Genomic DNA, 20748 nt, shown 5'->3' with positions numbered 1-20748 from the left:
TTTCTGTCTGAGTTAGTAATACATAGTAAACTAATATTTTGCATTATTATTGGATGAGCCGTCATTATGGATACATGTTCCTTCACTTATTGTCTATGGCTTAATCCTGTTTACATATATATGAACCCTCCACTTACATAATCATGGTGTCTATGGTCACTTTGTATCTTGCAAGTAGAGTTGGTGTGACACTGCCCATCGGCCAGATAAGTAATCTCTGCCCGCGGCATATGAGCCATGAGAACCTGACGGTATCTGCAGCTCTTTTTTTGATCAGCCGGCCTGGTACGACATCACATATGCGTCATCCCACAACAACGACACTGAACCAGACCGGTTAATAAAAAAGAAAAGAGCTGCAGACTCCGTCAAGTAAGTGCAGGTTCTCTCGGCTCGTGTCCAGCGGCCAGAGATTACTGACCTCAATCAATTTGCACCAATTCTACACGGAAGTTTTTCTGACTGTTTCCAATAGCCGTCAGCAGAGCTATAAGTGCAATCCTGGAACAGTTGTTACTCTGGATCTATGCCAATATTAAAAAAGGGCCTCAACTTTTTATGCAGAGTACCGTATATACACTATATTGTTTTTATTCATTTAGTGGCCTTCGGCTCGATCTTGAGCCATTGTGACTTGATGAATGAATGATATGTCCGAAGATCGATCTTGTGCAAGTCTAGATAGGTTCACCAGGGTCTTCTCCACCGCTATCTTGATAGTACCAAGCCACTGGGTTGCTGATCTTCCTCTTTAGTCCATGAGCCGGGCCAGATATCGGTACCACCCGGAGTGACTAATTTTCTTTGGTATTTTTAGGTAGATGCATGTCTGTAGTTTATTTTTTGATATGATAGCCCTTACATATACGTAGCTTATTAACCCCTTCAGCCCTAGGCCTATTTGTACCCAAGTGCCTAAGCCAATCTGACCTGTGCCACTTCATGGGCTAATAACTTTGGAACGCTTTCACCTATCCAAGCCATTCTGAGATTGTTTTCTCGTGACATATTGTACTTCACGTCAGTGCTAAATGGGAGTCAATATATTTTACCTTTCTATATAAAAAAATGCTAAATATTCGGAAATTTTGGAAAAATCGGCAATTTTTTAACTTTGAAATTCTCTGCTTTTTACAAAAATACTGATACCCCCCATAATAGTTATTAATTTACACTCCCCACATGTTTACTTCATATTGGCATCATTTTGAAAATGAAACCTTATTGTTTTACGACGTAATAGGGCTTATAGTTTTATGCGCAATTTTTCACATTTACAGCAAAACCCACTTTTCAAAGGACCAAGTCACTTCTGAAGTCACTTTAAGGGGCTTACATAACAGAAACCACCCATAAATTACCCCATTTTGCAAACTACACCCCTCAAGCTGTTCAAAACTCATTTTTAAAAACTGTTAACCCTTTAGGTGTTCCACAGGAATTTTAGCAGAATGAAGGCGAAATTTCAAAATTTCATTTTTTTTCCAGATATTACATTGTAATCCAATTTTACCTGCAACCTAGCAAGGGTTAACGGCAAACCCAAACTTGGTTACCCTAATTCTGCAGTTTATAGAAACACCCCACATGTACTCGTAAACTAAAGTATGGGCACACAGCACAGCTCAACACGGAAGGAGCGCTATGTGGTTTTTGGGTGGCGGATTCACTGGAAGAAATCTAGGGGGCCATGTCACATTTGAAGGCTGCCTGAGGTACCCCCACAGTGGAAACCCCAAAAAGTGACCCTATTTTGGAAACTACACCCCCAAGGAATCTTTTAGGGGGTATAGTGACCACTTTGACCCAACCAGTGTTTCACAGTAGTTGGAAACACTTGGTTGAGAAAATGGAAAAAGTGCATTTTTTACATGAAGGTGTCATTTTAGGCTCATTTTTTTATTTTTAAGAGGTGTACCAGCAAAAAATGCACCCCACTATTTGTTCACCAATCTCTCCCGAACACAACAACACCCGATATGTTGTCGTACACTGCAGTATTGGGGAACGGCAGGCCTCGGAAGGGAAGGAGCGCCAAATGACTTTTGGAGTGCAAATTTTACTGGAAGAAATCTAGGGGGCTATGTCACATTTGAAGACACCCTGAGGTGCCCCAACACACGCACACACACTGACACATACACGTTCTGTGCTGAACAGGACTCTCCGGTCTTCTCTGCAGAGCTCCTATCTCCCTCTGTAGAGGCTGACACCTATTTCAGGATGCAGGCCTTAGAGATCTGTGTGTTGAATCCGGTGTAATCGCTGAAGGATCAGTGTCTGGAGTGATGGACGGCCGGAGGTACAACAGAGCAGTGAGACTACACAAGCTGGTCTATGAAGCACTTATGAGGCTTGCATGGAAAAACTTCCTTCCATGGCTAGAAGAAAACCATGCAAGGGACCTTCACCATCTGGATGAAACACTGAAGAACATCACAAACTTTCGCATCAGTGTGTCGCAGGGATCCTTCGAAAAGCTCTTGGATAATGAATCTTGCACACTTACCCTGAAGCTCTTTCAAGTTTATCTTGAGACCCTCAGAAATGAACAACTCTCAGCATTCTGGATGTCATACTTGGACATGGTCGAGACCATGCTGGCCCTGGTTCGAGCTTCAAGAGAAGGCAACTGGATGCTTCACCTAGGAGCAATCCGACAGATGATACCATGGTGTTTTGCCTATGACAAGGTCAACTATGCCCGATACCTAACCTATTACTATGCCACAATGTCTCGGCTGCCCATAGAACACCCAGAGGTCCATGAATACTTCATGCAAGGTGGCTTTTCGGTCCAGATCGGTAGCAAGAATCCTTTTGGACGAATTCCTGTGGACCAGACCATTGAAGAGACAATCAACAAAGACACCCAGACACCAGGGGGCACAAAAGGCTTCAGCCTCAAAGTTGGAGCTGTTTCCAGGTTCTACCTGACATCAGAGTACCGCAGTATGTACTTGAGGCAGCTGAGGGCCCTGGTAGGCCAACAATATACTGACTTCAGCCATTCAGACCTACAGGTGTCTAGGATTAGAAGAGATGAAGCCGATGTCCAATCTTTCGTTCAACTGCTGGAGACAGGTTGGGTGAACCCCTTCAACAAAGAGCATAATGGTGAACTTATCAGTTTGTCAACAGCGACTGTAGCACCACCAGATGTAGCCAAAGACCTTCAAGGGGCATACAGTATAGGAGAGGATGCATATCAAACATTCAAGGATGAGCGTTTGGGTACCGATAAGCCAACTACATTGTTTCATGACAAGATGACGAAGAACAAACTTAAAACGTTCTCTAACATCCAAATGAAGACACGCAGACAAGGTCTTGGCAAGGAGGTAATTTTGAAGGCTGACAGAAACCTATTTGGCCAGATGATACTTGTAGCTGAGAACAGAAAGCTACAAATGAGTGATGTCTTGACTCATCCCCTGGGTCCATTGCCATGGGCACTTGCCAATGGTGATGGGTCTATCCGCAAGACCAACAAGGCTGCCCTCGCAAGGGAGTTGGAGAGGAATGCTCGTCCTGCAGAAGTGATCCCCGAGCCCTCTGCAACCATCATTGATGGGATGAGCCTGGTTCAGAAACTGAAGGGAAACAATGCAACATTTGGCCAGCTAGCAGGCACAGCAATGAGTCGCGCTATCCATGAGGGTGCTAAGAGCAAGCGCATTGATATTGTCTTTGACGTCTACAAGGAGACATCCATCAAAGATACAGAAAGAGTCAACAGATATGAAGGCACAGGGATCCATTTCAAGAACATTCAACATGGGCACAACATCCAGCAGTGGAAAAAGCTTCTAAGTAGTTCCTCCAACAAGGCAAGTCTCATAAAGTTTCTGGTAGAAGAATGGAAGGCGAAACACCACAGGGAGAAGCTTGAGGAGAAGGAGCTGTATGTCACATGTGAGCAGCTCTGCTTTAAGATCACCAAAGAACAGTGGGAAGAGGCTGCTGACCTTAAGTCAAATCAAGAAGAAGCAGACACACGCCTCCTTCTCCATGCTCTTCATGCAGCAGAATCTGGTTACAAGTCGGTCATCATCACTTCGGAGGATACTGATGTCATGGTCCTGTGTCTGGGCATGTGCCACAAAATCCCATCCCACCTGTTCCAGAAATGCGGTACACAGAACCGGACAAGATTCCTGGATATCACCACTCTGAGCCGAACATTGGGAGGCAGCGTATGTGATTCATTGATTGGTATGCATGCATTTACAGGCTGTGACACCGTCAGTGCATTCGCTGGCCGTGGGAAGATGACGACACTCAAGCAGTTGAAGATGAACAAGACATACCAGGATGCCTTTCAGGAAGTTGGTCGTTCATGGGAAGTGTCTACCGAACTTTTTGAGAAGTTACAGGAAATCACCTGCCACATGTACCTGCCAACTACCCAAACAACTGAGGTAAACAGGCTCCGTTATCAGCTGTTCTGTGCCAGACGTGGAGTGGTAGAGTCAAGTCAACTCCCTCCTTGCCAGGACTGCCTTTTCATGCATGCACTGCGTGCAAACTACCAGGCTGCGATCTGGAGGAGAAGTCTGCAGAGCCAGCCATGGGTTGCAAACCCAACAGACTGCGGTTGGATGATAGATAACGACGGAAAGCTTGTTGTCAAGTGGATGCAAGGGGCACCAGCACCAGAAGCTATTATACAGCTACTGTCCTGCAAGTGTGTGCGGTCATGTGAACTTCCTCAGTGTACTTGCCTCAGCAATGGCCTGAAGTGCACAGACATGTGCAGATTACAGACATGCCAGAACAAGGGTACTGAAGACGAGCCAGTAGAACAACAGTCAGATTCAGAGTCCGATGTTGAAGATATTATGGAGTAACATATATATATATATATATATATATATATATATATATATATATATATATATATATATATATATATATATATATATATATATATATATATATATATATATATATATATATATATATGCACATGACATGTTCAGTGTGTATTTACATAACTTGGATTAAATTTTGTTACAAATACTACATCTAGTCACTCCGGGTGGTACCGATATCGTCATATTTGGTTCTTGGCTCATGCTAAAATTCCTGTGGAACACCTAAAGGGTTAACAGTTTTTAAAAATGAGTTTTGAACAGCTTGAGGGGTGTAGTTTGCAAAATGGGGTAATTTATGGGTGGTTTCTGTTATGTAAGCCCCTTAAAGTGACTTCAGAAGTGACTTGGTCCTTTGAAAAGTGGGTTTTGCTGTAAATGTGAAAAATTGCGCATAAAACTATAAGCCCTATTACGTCGTAAAACAATAAGGTTTCATTTTCAAAATGATGCCAATATGAAGTAAACATGTGGGGAGTGTAAATTAATAACTATTATGGGGGGTATCAGTATTTTTGTAAAAAGCAGAGAATTTCAAAGTTAAAAAATTGCCGATTTTTCCAAAATTTCCGAATATTTAGCATTTTTTTATATAGAAAGGTAAAATATATTGACTCCCATTTAGCACTGACGTGAAGTACAATATGTCACGAGAAAACAATCTCAGAATGGCTTGGATAGGTGAAAGCGTTCCAAAGTTATTAGCCCATGAAGTGGCACAGGTCAGATTGGCTTAGGCACTTGGGTACAAATAGGCCTAGGGCTGAAGGGGTTAATAAGCTACGTATATGTAAGGGCTATCATATCAAAAAATAAACTACAGACATGCATCTACCTAAAAATACCAAAGAGAATTAGTCACTCCGCTTGGTACCGATATCGTCAAATTTGGTTCTTGGCTCATGGACTACTTCGCCTTGTTCCTTCTACATGATGTCCTTCTCCAGTGATTGCTCTCTTCGTATGATGTGTCCAGAGCAGGAAAGTCATAGTTTGGTGATCCTTGCCTCCAGTGACATGTCTGGCTTGATTTGTTCCAAAATTGATTGGCTTGTCCTTCTTGCCATCCATGGTATAGATAACGTCAGCAGAGTATATACTGTTATTTTTAAACTTTATCGTTTATAAATGCTTGATTGCAGCATAAGTAGTAAAGTGATGGAACTCATTACCTTTAGAAGATCTTTGTACAACTCTGGATACAACATTGCGACCTCAGATTTTACATCTTTATCGAGCACCAGAGAGAAGACCGGGAACATCGTGTAGATGGTGGAATATCTGCAGAAGCAACACATAGGAAGCTGAGCGATTCATGTAATAGCAGCAGAACAGATTGGTCATTAAATGCTGGAGATTCCTATTGCAAAAAGTAGGAAAATGCTACAATATCCCTGGTTCAACACTGATGTGATAAAGCATTACACCTGCATGTTTATTATCTTCATAAAATTGAAGAGTTCTTCCATTGTAGAATATTTATTAAAATAAACCATTGATTGAAAAAAAAAACAGCTCTTTTCTAAACTAAGCCTTTTCTGACTCACGACTCCAGCTTTTCCTGATAGAAATCCCACAGCACAATAACCATACAAGCTTGGGAGGGTTTGGCCATCACCCATTCTTCATCCTGATTACATCATAAAAGACCCAAGGGGCCAAAAATTTCAAAGGGCTGCGCTCTTGAATCAAGTGGGCAGGGTGGAGTGGCCTCCCGGAGAACCACGATACTGTACAAGGCCGGTCAGGAAGGGCGGAATAAAGAGAAATGAAAATAGCAAGCCATTAATCCTTTTATGGCCTTCAAACTTCTCAAGATACTGACAATTTAAAAAAATAGTGCTATTTACATAGAAATATATCCGTATTAGTCCACGCACTTCCCTGGGACGATGCTGGGACTAGTTGTGCTCACTGATTTCTCACCAAACTAAAATTCCTGAGCCCTTATCTGTCTGTGGCGTTCTGCAACCAGAGCTGTATCGGAATTAATTCAACCTGAAGTTACATAATGTTACATGATGACGGCACTGAAAAACGAGAGCAAAATGTGATGGTAGGGCATGGAGTGGAGTCAGCATGGCCTGTTGGCATTTTCTCTCTAAATCATTTTTGAAAGATTATGAACTTTCTTATATTTTGCCTTCCGAAATCCCAAGCCTGACTACTGAATTCTGCAGTCCCCTGCTCCCGAAGAAAGAAGTGAGGGCCCCTGCCCCAATAACTGTGTTACGTTTTATGGCACAGTCGTCTACCTACCCGATGATGAGAAATCCTTGGTAGAGGGGAACAGAGGCAAAGTAAAACACTGAGGAGAAGACGGCCTGCAAAGACAAAGATCCGTAGTTAGTTCAGCCATCTAATGAGGTCACAGTCCAAAACTCTGCACAACCGGGCACCATGTACAGTAATACAGGCACGGCGATATATTCTACTGACGGACACAGACCCGCACACCGGACTCGCTGCCCACCGTTTCACCATCAGTCATGTTTTTAGCAATTTTTTTCTCATCGGCATACATCTAATACTTTTTTCTTTTCTCCATGTTTAGTGCACCTCGTGGATTACGCCAATGGGCACATTTATCACTGCATTTTCACCAGTTTAGTGGCATTAATTGCATTTTGGCTGAACAACCGAATTTATAATGCGGCTACAAGAATTTCAGCCGTATTGTCATCTGTTTGACATCGTTCTGTCCGATTTTTAGGTCCATGTCACAACCGATTTAATATATCAACACTTTAACCCGTTTCGCGCCCCTCACTCACATCCGGGTGGTTTTTTTTTTTCTTTTTTTTGTTTTGATCTTTTTTTTTTAACCAAATATTTTTATTATTATTATGCATAAGAAAGACAATAAAATCCATTCAAATAACAGGGTACATTTGTGTTTTTGATTTAAAAGAAACAACCCCTCCCTCCTCCCCCCCACCCCTCTGGAAGACCAACTCCCACCATACAATACACCTAAAAAGAAGGGAAAAAATATCACATACAAATTCCACTATTAGCATCATTTTACCACAATTTCTCATTCGTTCCCATCTAGCCATGGCTGCCATAACCTTTGAAAAAAACCCATCTTATTCCTCTTATTATATATGCTTTTTTCGAGATGGACAATATGATTCGCCTGCGCAATAAATTCTCGTCTAGTAGGAGGTTCCTCCCTTATCCACTACCTTGCAATCACCTTTCGTGCAATGAATAACAATCTGGCAATTGCCATTTTAGTAGTTTCATCGGTCATGATTTCCTCTACATACCCAAGTACACAAACCACCGGATCCCTGGGAATCGAGCACCCATATATCACCCCTATCTGGTTCAGCACCACAACCCAGTATGCAAATAGTCTGGGACAAAGCCACAGCATGTGCAGTATACCTGCCTGAGTCTGTGAACACCTAGGGCACCCAGAATCACCTCTCAACCCGGCTTTAAACAGCATATCAGGTGTCCTATAAGCCCTATTTACCACATACAGTTGCGACAATCTCCCAGGTTCACTCATCGACAGCCTAGGTATGTATTCCAATATAGATTCCCACCTATCTTCGTCTATTTGCCCCAATTCGGCCTCCCACTTCTCTCTGGCCTTAAATCGGGTAATCTATTAGAAAGGTGTGTAGTAAATCACCATATATTCCGGATATTGCCCCCTTTGTACCGTTGTTATTTAATATAAAGTCCAGCATTAAATCTATCTGAATCTTTATAGGCCCTCTCCTTTTTTTGCGCCTGAAAAGCGTGTTGAACCCGTCTATACTGGTATACCTGTAACCCAGGGAACTGAAATTCCTGCTGCAGCCTATCATAAGATTTAAGGTTCCCCTCATGAATCAACTGACCTATCAACCAAATACCCTTCTCCCTCCACTCTCCCATTCCTTCCATTTGATTGAATTCTTGAAAAAAGGGGTTATCCCAAATAGGTGAAAACTCTGTGAATCTCGTAACTCCCCTTATTCGTTTAAGCGTCTGCCAAACCTTATGAATTAAATTTATGGTGTGAAGACAAGTTCCAGATTTCCTAAATATTCCTGCTTCTAGACCTTGGGATAAGGGCCAAACACCAACAATGTATTCCAGACTGCTATGACTTTGACCCCTCTCAAGCCCTTTCCCCCATCCCCTAAGATGTTGGCTCTGCGCAGACAAAAAATATAACCAAGGATTAGGCAGGGCAAGTCCCCCCTCATCTTTCGGTCTCTGTAATATCTCCTGCCTAATTCTCTGACTCCTCCCGCCCCATACCAGTTCTCCAAATAATGTTCTTAATCTACGGAATTTGGTTAGTGGGATCCATACCGGAGAATTATGCAAAATATACAAAACCTGTGGCATCACAACCATCTTAAGGAGATTTACTCTACCCACTACAGACAGATGCAACTTATTCCAAGCCAAGACCTTGGCTCGTAGTTTGGACAATAGTGGCTCAAGATTAAGCTCCTCAAATTTTGTCAAAGGGAGGGATACCTGGATCCCTAAATATTTAAATTGTGAGACCACCCTTAATTCTGTACTTTCCTCCACCTCCCTCGTACAATCCACTTCCCTATCCACCTGCAAAACACTTGATTTATCCCAGTTAATAACCAATCCTGAAATTTGTCCGAATCCTTCAATTATTGAAATTACATTTTTTAAAGGTTCCCCAGGCCCCTCTAGAAAAAGCAAAATGTCGTCGGCATATAGAGCAATTCTTTCCTCCCTCTTCCCATATACAAACCCCTTTACTGTCTGTGACCCTCTAATAGCCGCTGCCAGAGGCTCCACAGCCAGAGCAAACAGCAACGGGGACAACGGACACCCCTGCCTTGTACCTCGAAACAGTTGAAAGCCTTCAGAAACTGCATTATTCACCCTGATTTTAGCCACTGGAGAGCAGTATAGAAGTCTCACCCACGAGATAAAAACTGGTCCAAACCCGCAGCGACTCAGCACCGACCACAGGTATTGCCATTCTATACTATCGAAGGCCTTATGTGCATCGAGGGAAACCACTACCCTCCTACCAGCATTCTCCGCCGGGATCTGCATATTAAGAAATAGCCTCCTCAAGTTGATGGCAGTAGATTTATTAGGCATAAAGCCCGATTGGTCCGAATGAACCACCTTTTCTATCACCCTGGTCAGTCTGTTTGCCAGGGCCTTGGCCAAAATCTTAACATCAGTTGTTAAAAGTGATATCGGTCTATATGACTCCGGCAACCGTGGGTTTTTTTCGGGCTTAGGAATGACCACAATAATGGCCTCCCTCATGGAAGTAGGCAATATTCCCCTCTCCAGTGACTCCTCAAATACCCCCAGCAATTTAGGCAGCAGCTCCTCAGAAAAAGTTCTATAGGTCTCAACAGGGATGCCATCAGCCCCCGGAGCCTTCCCCCCCGCCATGGACCCCAAGGCACCCTCCAGCTCCTCCACCGTAAGCGGCATATCTAACCAATCTCTATCCCCAACTTCTAGGCTAGGTAAATTTGCCTCTTCAAGAAATCTGTCAATTTCTCCCTGTCTGTGCCCCGTTTGTGATGTATACAATCTGCTATAGAATCCCTTAAAACCTTCCAAGATTTGGACCCCCTGTGTTACAATATTACCACTCTCCAATTCTAAGGCATATACGTGTGACGAATCCCTCTGTGCAGATGTTATTACTGATAGCAGGTGGCCCACCTTCTCTCCTTCCGCGTAAAAGGCCTCTTTTTGGAAAGCTCTCGCCCTCTCTGCCTTGTGTAAGTGCAATTTGTTCACCTCCTCCTGAGCCGCCCTCATACGGTTCATGTTATCCTGTGTACGCGAATTACTCAATGCAGTCTCCGCCACCCTCAATTTCTCAAATATCACTTTATCAGCGTCCCTTGTTTGTGTTTTATGCCTAGATATCTCTTTGGATAATATTCCCCTCAAATAAGCTTTCATGGTGTCCCAAACCACGTTTCGCTGCACTACCATCATTAAATGTAAAGAATTCCTTTATTTCTTCCCCAATCTTTCCCATATCAAGAATTTGTAACCAGAAGGGATTAATCTTCCACCCCAATTTAGCCATCTCCCCAAGTCCTTCAATTTGTAATGATACTACCAATGGGCTGTGATCCGACACTACTCTGGGCATATAATCCACCTCCTGTACCAGCCTATCCATTGCTTCATTACCCAGGGCCATATCAATACGGGATAAAGTGCCATATGTCGCCGAATAACAGGAGAAACAGTATGTATCAGTGTTACGCACCCTCCACAAGTCCTTCCATGCCACTTCTCTCAAATAACTGCCGAACGCTGTTAAATTCCCCTCCTTCTTCAATATAGCATGTTTCCCCCTATCCCAGTGATCATCAATAATATTGTTAACATCTCCAATTATGAGCAATGGGACTCCTCCCCACCTACCAGATATGTTGAGGATTTCCTGTAATTTTTTCCCCGAGTACGGTAGAGGAATATACACTGACACGACACATATCAGTCTAGCGAACACCCTACACACAAGGAATACATATTGTCCATCATTATCTATTACCACCTCTACCTCCTCGAATGGTACGCTTGTATGCACAAGGATTGACACTCCCCTAGCATAAGCCGAGAATGTCGCATGGTATGCCTTCCTCACCCATCTCTTATTCAATATACCGGTTTTTTCTTTAACTAAATGAGTCTCTTGAAGGCACACCAGCGAGGGTCTCTGTTTCAAAATATATTGCAATATAGCCTTACGTCTTGTATCATTCGAAAGACCCCTAACGTTCCAGCTCAAAATTTTGACCCTATCTCCCATCATTTTGCATAATAGTAAAATTTCCCCTCTTCCCTCCATTGGTCTCCCATGTCCCTCTTAACTGGTCCCCCTACCCAGAATTCCCCCCCCAACCTTCATCATTACAAAGTAAACCTTGCCCTTACCCTTCCCTCAATAACTTCCCTCCCCAGAACTTTATAACAATCAACTTATAATCTCCTTCTCCCTCTCTGTATGAGAAAGGGGAACGTGCTGTCGCAGTCTCAACAGTGGCTCAAAAGCCGACACCAACCTCCAATAGGTTAACACTCTCCTACTGTCGTTCCTCCCCCCGCCCTATATAAACAGAATATAGAAACAGTAGCGCCGCCGAACACAACTTTAACACACAGGAACCAGACATCAGGTTCCTCTAGTAATATTTCAGAATCAACCAACAATTCAACTTTCTTCTCCTCCCCCAAAACCATCGCAATAGCCAGAAGTCCACATCTGATCCTCCTCAACGGGTCTTTTCTGCTCCAATACGTTTCGCATTTAAATCCAGCCAATGAGACACCTCCTCAGGATTTTGAAAAAAGTGGACCTTTTCCATGGCCACCACACGTAGTTTAGCTGGATACAGCATAGAGTAGGCCAGACCCAGTTCACGTAAGCGTCTTTTAGCCTCTCCGAACTTCATCCTGAGCTTCTGTACAACTGTGGAATAGTCAGGGTATATAGATATTCGGTTGCCGTCAATAGTTAGTTCCTCAATATTCCTGGCTTTTCTTAGCAGAATATCCCGGTCTCTGTAATTTAGGATTTTGGCTAGAAAGGTCCGTGGGGCGGAGCCAGGGGGCAGAGGTCTGGTCGGCACCCGGTGGGCTCTTTCAACCGCAAAAAGTTTTGTGAGACTGTCCCCTCCAACCTTAGTTTTCAGCCATGTCTCAATAAAGTCAGTGGGGTAATTTCCTTCTGCCTTTTCAGGCACGCCAATAATTCTCAAATTGTTCCTGCGCGAACGATTCTCCAAATCATCAGTTTTAAACTCTAACTCCGCAATGCACTGGATATATTTTTTCTCTCTTTTTGCCATTTCAGTTATCTGATCTTCTGCACCTCCCACACGTTCCTCCAGAATTTCCACTCTCCCCTCCATTTTGTGCATAGCTGAACGAAAAGAGGCCACTTCCCCCTTCAGATCGTCTACCTGGACAGTTAGGGTTGTTAAAGTGGACTTGCAAAACAACACTGCAGAAAATATGTCTTTCAGGGTCGGCTCCCCGGCCCCATCACCACTCACAGACCCCATTTGTGCAGCATTATCCTGGGTCTGCTCAGCTACTGCATTGAAAGGATCAGACCTCATGTCTGTTACCATACTATTTGTTATGGGGGATCCACTCACTATCTCCTCTGCCTGTGCCCCGGATCTCACATCCCTCCGCTCCCCCGAGTCTCTCTCTTCTCCTGTTACCTTTCCACCAGTTTCTTGTACAAGCCGCTCTGAGTGTTCCGCCCTGGCAAACTGCTCCAGCCGGGCGATCACCTCCAGTCTTCTCTGATAGGCAGCATCTGCCTTTGCCGCCTCTTCTGCAGCGCTGTCGGCGCCATCTTGTGAGCGCGTGCTGCCCGCCATCCCGGGCTCTTTCTGCCGTCTGCGCGTCATTTTGCTGATTTCCCCCACAGCGCGGCCGGCTCCCTCCGCTCCTCGGGGACTCAGAAGCTCCTTCCACAGGTACTCGGCGTTCGGCGGCGCCGCTAATAGTGCAGGATCACCTGTCAGGCATTAGGAGAGGTCCGGCACACGTCCGCTCACATCTCCTGCTAGGCCACGCCCCCCTTTGTTTTGATCTTCCCTTCTTTCAAGAGCCATAACTTTTTTATTTTACCATCTACATAGCCGTATGAGGGCTTGTTTTTTGCGGGACGAGTTGTACTTTTGACTGAGACCATTTATTTTATCATGTGATGCGTCAGAAGGAAGGAAAACAATTCCAAGTGCATTGAAATTGCAAAAAAATAGCAATTTCACAATTGTTTTTTTTTTACCATGTTCACAATACAATAAAATTAACCAGGCATTATGATTCTCCAGGTCAGTAGCATTACGCAGATACCAAACATGTATAGTTTATTTTTATTTAGATGGTAAAAATAAAATTGTATATTTGTAAAGTTAAAAAAAACAACAAAAACCCATTTTGCTTGTGTCGCCATTTTCCGAGACTAAAACGCTGTCAATTTTCAGCATCTAGTGCCATGTGAGAACTTTTTTTTTGTGCCCTGAGCTGACATTTTCACTGCTACCATTTTGGGGTAGATACGATGTTTTGATCCCCTTTTGTTGCATTTTATTGCAATGTTGAGGAGACCAAAAAACATGTAATTCTGGCATTTTGATTTTTTTCTTGTTGCGCCGTTTACTGATCGGACTAATTTATTTCATATTTTGATAGATCGGGCGTTTCTGAATGCAGCAATACCAAATGTGCATTTTTTATGGTTTTATTTTTAGTGGGGTGATTTGAACTTTTGTGGCTTTTTAAATTTCGTTCATATTTTTTTGAAAACTTTCTTTTACTTTTTACTGTATTTGTCCTTTAACCCCTTAATGACTGCCGAGATGCCTTTTAAAGGCAGCAGTTAAGGGTATGCTTTTTAACGGCGCTGAGAAATAGGGTTATAGCGCCCCGCAGTGTCGGAAAATCTTTGGGTAGCTGAGACCCCGGAGAACATGATATGGGTCGATGAATAACGGCAATCACAAAAAAAAAAAAGTCAGATTTCTGATTCATTTCTCTCTCCTCTGATATGATCTAGCATACCAGAGGAGAGAGAAATGGGTTCCCCCGAGTTCCCCCGGGTAGCTCCGGTATTCCTGGACCATCCGGCTCTGTCCCCTGGCCATCAGCGTCTTCTTCCTGTAAGAAAATGGTGGGTGCATGTGCAGTGCACGCGCCGAGATCTGCCGGCCGGTACTCGGCAACAATAGATTTTTCCTATTGGTTCATTTTGATCACTGTGATAGACCCTATCACAGTGATCGAAATAACAAAAAAACAGTAAATCAAACCCTCCTTTAGTTAGGTAAAAATAATAAAACATTTTTTTATTTTTTTTCCATTCTTTGCAGTTAGGGTTGGGGCTAGGGTTAGGGTTTGGGGCTTTGGATGGAGTTTCAACTTTTCACAATGTTTTCGCCTGATTCATCATTTGTGACTTTTTTGAAAAGTTACACATTTTTGTGCTCCAGTCCCCTTCCGGAGTGATTCTTGGTAGAAAAGAATTTTTTTTGCATATTTCTTTGACATTTTATGAAATGTCTGACATTTTTTTGCACTAAAATTTTTTCCAAAAAAAGGTTAAATTAAAAAAAAAAAGGATTTTTTTTACTTTGCGCAAGAATCATGAACTTCGTATGTCATCTTGAAAAGTTAGGTGCAAAAAAAAGTACCTCAAGGTAAAAAAGAAGTATTTAATATAATATTTAATGATAATTTGTGTGGATGCATCATTATGGAGTTGGGGGATTTGTAGAAATAGGGCATTAAATATCAGTAAAGATGGGGATGTGAAGTACGGTAGTTTGTTTTGTTACTTTATGGAAATGTTATAAAATGTGCTCCGCTTTCATAGTTTTTCCAAAGGTGATCCCTCCCCTAGAGACCCTGGATACTCCATGGGCCGAGCCTGTGATATATACATTATCAGCAGGGCACATTCTACAGATCAGGCCGAGTTTATCTGAGGTCAGTGTGAATGAGGAAGCAGAACAATGGCCGCGGACTGTTTTACACTCTCCGGAGAGGAAGTATAGGGTGAAAGTGTAAGGTGTATGAACAATCCGTGTAGCTGGTGCTCTACTTCACGGCATTGTTGTACAGACCGCATTCACTCTTACCGAGTCCAGCACCCGATTGTGTTGATAAGACTGACGAAAGAATGGTTATTGTAGAGGGTTTTGCTCACTGAAAGTGACCGTACCGACCGTGCGCCCACGTCTAAATGGTGATCAATATGGGCAGCAACTTTCTAATATTCTGTATCTCAGGACGCCGGCATATTACCAATTCCAGAGCCCTGTTTGACAAATCTGCCTCATTATGTATCACGATGGTAAAGCCACGTGCACACGTTGGATATTTGGTGAGTTTTTTACCTCAGTATTTGTAAGTCAAAACCAGGAGTCAATCCAGGACTCAATGTCTGTTCTAGAGTGAGGATAAATCACACCCTCAACAGAAACTACACACCCCGGACACGCAACACGCTGCCACCACTCATCAAACACACGGGGCAAGGAGTCTCTGAAATATGTTACTGTCAGACAATCCCCTACCCCCAAAAAAAGAAGTCGCATACTCTCTGAAATGCTATTGATTTTTTAGAGCATAGAAAGATCAAAATTAAATATTTTAAGCTTTAATATTAAAATATACAGTGCTTACAATAAAAGATATAGCAAGGTAAAAATAAAACGACACACAAATATGCAAAACAGTTATAAAAGTAAAAAGGAAGAAATAACGGAAATACCTAAATGTTTCCATCTACAGTTATCTTCTGTTTCCTTGAGGGAAGGAGAAATGAATTATGGGTCACAATCAGCAGCCACTGATCCCCACATTTTGTCACCCATCTTTTATACGCCTGGTCCTGGAGCTCATATTTCCAAGACGGCCTGAATTGGACTATTTAAAAATTGCAGTTTGTGAATGGACAGTGGGCTAATTTAGAGGCCAGGGGCTTGCATCTCACATATTCTGCGTCTCTAGCCACCCCCTCCATACAGTACATAAAATTAAAGTACAGGAAATATCCAGCTTGGTTATAATCACCATCTGCCCACACTTTAAAGCTTGGCTCACTAGACGGAGGTGTCATGATTGACACCTCTCAGTACTCTTCCAGAACCCTATGGCTCTAAATTCCTGCAATACTGGTAAATCCAGTTTGTCCCTTTGTCGATTAAATCTAACCCTCCTGCTGTTATATATTCCCCTACAGATGCCTATGCCATTCCAGCAGTGTTGGCACTGGTTTTCCCAGGGATCCTGTTATAATGTGGCACAATTGAAAATGAATTGAGCCAGACTAAAATTTAGCTTTTACATCATAACTGCTCTTTTGGCAAAAGGATGTGCTGCCTCTGGCTTTATCATGGAGGCCTCCTGCATCCTGCACTGCATTAATGTCATGTCTTGGTGTTGGGAATAAGGTTGCCTTTTTTCCGTGATGTTTTATGGTCTGAAGATCATGCTGGGGTTAGTATCTGCATCAGGCATTGCAAGACTTGGGATGGTGAAAAGTAATAATAGTAAGGACATACAAGAAAATCATTGAACACAACCCACTACAGTCTAAAAGAGAAGTGCAAAACAATGACCTCTGACAGATACTCAATGCTTCTCTGAATATGTGAAGGACAAGGTTCAAGGTTATGGAAAGATCAGATCTGAAGAGTACAAGCAAGGTTCCTTATTCACACCAACGCGTTTGGGCGCCTTTCACAAGGTAAAAAAAAAACATAACACTTTGCTATTTACCTTGAGAAATGCAGAAAAATACATTGGTTAAATAAAAATCTTGCTTGTACTCTCCGAATCTCACCCTTTCAATGATAGCAGCCACACACCGTGATAATCTCTGTTTTGCCAACTTTATCTGGACGAAAGTCTCCTCCAGCCACAGGGATACAGCTACACACATCAGGCTCTTACAAGTGTTGTTTCCTTATACAATCCTCACAGGTAAAAGCTACCATCACCCTCTCCCCATCTTGTTCAATAACAGTACTGCCGTATCTGTGCCTATTTGTCCCCAAAGTACAATGCTTGAGACTTCTTTACATGGGCCCAGGGATGCGTTTGTGTCTCTAAGAGTCACAGTGATAAGAATGGGGAAAATTGACAACTAACAGAAAGTCTAGAAAACTCAACAGTAGTTCAGCGTTGTTCACAACAGTACATTAAGAAGTCTAAGGGGCTTTAATGCTTTTCTTAGGCTACTTTCACACTGGCGTCGGCCCGACGTGCCGACGGACAGTGTGATTGTTTTGCACAACGGGGGCAGCGGATGCATTATTACAACGCATCCGCTGCCCCACTGTGAGGTGCGGGGAGGCGGGGGCGGAGTTCCGGCCGCGCATGCGCAGTCGGAAAAGACGGTCTCGAAGCTGCAAAAAACGTTACAAGCAACGTTTTTTGCTGGCGACGGACCGATGTGACACGACACAGTGGCAATGCATCGCACTGCGTCGCTAATGTAAGTCTATGGCGAAAAAACGCATCCTGCAAGCACTTTTGCAGGATGCGTTTTTACTCCAAAACGACGCATTGCGACGGAGGAAAAAAAACGCTAGTGTGAAAGTAGCCTTAGGCAGTGTATGTGTATAGAGAGAGAAACAATACACAACACCCAGAAACATGTTCCCTGAACACGATCACTATCGGAGGAGCCGCAAGGTCACAGAGCAGAAATAACAGACGGCATTCAGCGCGGGGTACGTGGAGGCGATCCCGGTGTAAGAAATGCACGGATTGTAATGCGCTCACATCCAGATCAGCGCCTGTTTGTTTATTTAGCAGAACATTGTTTTAAACAAGAATTTCCTTCTATTAAACCGTATTAGTCATCGCACCACGTCCTCTGTCACCACCTCAATTGTACCGTTTCCTTCTGTTTACAAACCGGCTATTTGTGGAGGACCTCCGCTACCTCCCAGCAACAAACCGGTGCCAATTACCTTTTTTAAAAACATATTGTCGTCATTGTATACAAAATGTAATCAGTGATTAATGATAAATTGGTCAGTCTGGCAGAGACAAGATTTACATTAATAGCTGTAGTTTTTCTTTGATCAACAGTTGATACACGAACCACATCCTGTATTATACTCCAGAGCTGCACTCACTATTCTCCTGGTGGAGTCACTGTGTACATACATTACATTACTTAACCTGTACTGATCCTGAGTTACATCCTGTATTATACCGCAGAGCTGCACTCACTATTCTGCTGGTGGAGTCACTGTGTACATGCATTACATTACTTATCCTGTACTAATCCTGAGTTACATCCTGTATTATACCGCAGAGCTGCACTCACTATTCTGCTGGTGGAGTCACTGTGTACATACATTACATTACTTATCCTGTACTGATCCTGAGTTACATCCTATATTATACTCCAGAGCTGCACTCACTATTCTGCTGGTGGAGTCACTGTGTACGTATAGTACATTACTTATCCTGTACTGATCCTGAGTGACATCCTGTGTTATACTCCAGAGCTGCACTCACTATTCTGCTGGTGCAGTCACTGTGTACATACATTACATTACTTATCCTGTACTGATCCTGAGTTACATCCTATATTATACTCCAGAGCTGCACTCACTATTCTGCTGGTGGAGTCACTGTGTACGTATAGTACATTACTTATCCTGTACTGATCCTGAGTGACATCCTGTGTTATACTCCAGAGCTGCACTCACTATTCTGCTGGTGCAGTCACTGTGTACATACATTACATTACTTATCCTGTACTGATCCTGAGTTACATCCTATATTATACTCCAGAGCTGCACTCACTATTCTGCTGGTGCAGTCACTGTGTCCATACATTACATTACATATCCTGTACTGATCCTGAGTTACATCCTATATTATACTCCAGAGCTGCACTCACTATTCTGCTGGTACAATCACTGAGAATACACAATAATCAGCATCCATTAACTGTTTAGCGCTTATTCAGGGGTTACATCTTGGTGCCATACCTGCATGGTGCTGATACAGAGACTCCGGTGGATGACAAACTGGCTGAGACCCGCAGACCTTTTGTAGCTGTTCCGTCCATGAACCATTAGGAGGCGGCCGAGGTGTTTAAACTGTGTGACGGAGAAATCTGCCGCAAGTGAAGCTTGTTTTCCCTCCTGAAAGCCGAGGCAGAGTGTGTTACATACAGTCTGTTTTCTGCCCGAGAGAAACCATGCGACAAACCATAGATATAGCTGCGCTGTGACCACGGGTTACACAGAAGGCCAATCTGCCATCTAGGCTGTGTAGTGAATGCTCCTCCAGGCTGGAGGACTGCTGTTATCGGAGATCAACTCCAACTGAAAAGTGGAAAGAAACCCATAACTGAGTATTACACCCAGGGTATCAGCAAAATCGGCAAAGGAACATTCTGTAGTGGAAGTTTCGGCACCCTCTACCCTTAATGTGCAGGAATATGAGACATCTGGAAAGGGGCAAAGACTTTTCTGATCACTGTAATTTATAGGACTATTATGCTGACAATGTCCATATTGCATTTTTGCCACACGTCAGTCGTTCCGCTGGGGCTTTTGTCTGAAGCTCTGAAAAATGGGGTTCTTATTGAGTCCCCGAGAGGGCCACTGACTTTATTCAGGCAGACGGCGAGTTTTTCTGCTCTGTCTGGCCTCTCTTTCGGCTGTGGCCACTTTCTTGAAGAGGTCAGAAAAGTGTGCACTTTGGTCCACCTGAAGAAGGTGGACATATCCGAAACGGAACCCTGACAGAGCACAAAGTGACTAAGTCTGCCTTGCAAAAATCAATGGCCCCATCGGGGGATCTGCCTGAACTGAAGACATAATATAACCATGGCCTTACACGTAGCATCTCTCCCGTAGTGGGGCAGCAGATGGCTTTTTAGACACAAGGGTCACCCCATTTTGATTGCTCCCCGCCTCGGTATTACAGGTTATTGCAGGGTAATGAACGTATTGCCCTCGTTACACGTATGGTGCAGAGTCCATGTAGTAACCCCACAACAAAGGAATATGACATCTCTATAAAAAAAAAAAGTTTTTGGAGCTGGATCTTCTTCTAGTGACAGACATTGTGTTGGTGTTGCTAAGAGGTCCTTCCTAATCCATGCCGGCACAGCTGTGATGGAGCATCTAACATCTGCTCAGCATCTTGTCTGTGTGACAGATAGACAACTCTGTTCGCCCAGATTTAATGAAATCCATGTTTTACACCCTTTATATTTAGAATGATTCCTCATGTTGGGACATCTGAAGGAGAACTGCACAGTAAACGTCATACGGTTGAGGAGAAGCCTTCAGTGCACAGCGGCAGCAAAAAATCTGCAGTTTAGTAAATTTAA

The 20748-nt window shown here is 43.3% G+C and overlaps 1 protein-coding gene across 1 annotated transcript in view; it reads right to left on the bottom strand.

Annotated features, from left to right (window-relative positions):
- ATP9A (ATPase phospholipid transporting 9A (putative)) overlaps positions 1 to 20748 on the bottom strand; it is a 125527-nt gene that overhangs the window by 10151 nt on the left and 94628 nt on the right. Inside the window, exons 23-25 of the mRNA XM_077253214.1 lie at positions 19394 to 19549; positions 7134 to 7198; positions 6047 to 6155 (exon numbers count right to left, since the gene is read on the bottom strand). Coding sequence (XP_077109329.1) covers positions 6047 to 6155; positions 7134 to 7198; positions 19394 to 19549 — 330 coding nt within the window. The remainder of the gene's footprint in view (positions 1 to 6046; positions 6156 to 7133; positions 7199 to 19393; positions 19550 to 20748) is intronic.

Source organism: Ranitomeya variabilis, chromosome 4, assembly GCF_051348905.1.
Source record: "Ranitomeya variabilis isolate aRanVar5 chromosome 4, aRanVar5.hap1, whole genome shotgun sequence".
In the NCBI taxonomy this organism is placed as follows: Eukaryota; Metazoa; Chordata; class Amphibia; order Anura; family Dendrobatidae; genus Ranitomeya; species Ranitomeya variabilis.
Note: the sequence above shows the minus strand (reverse complement) of the source record. Positions and strands in the feature narration are given on the sequence as shown.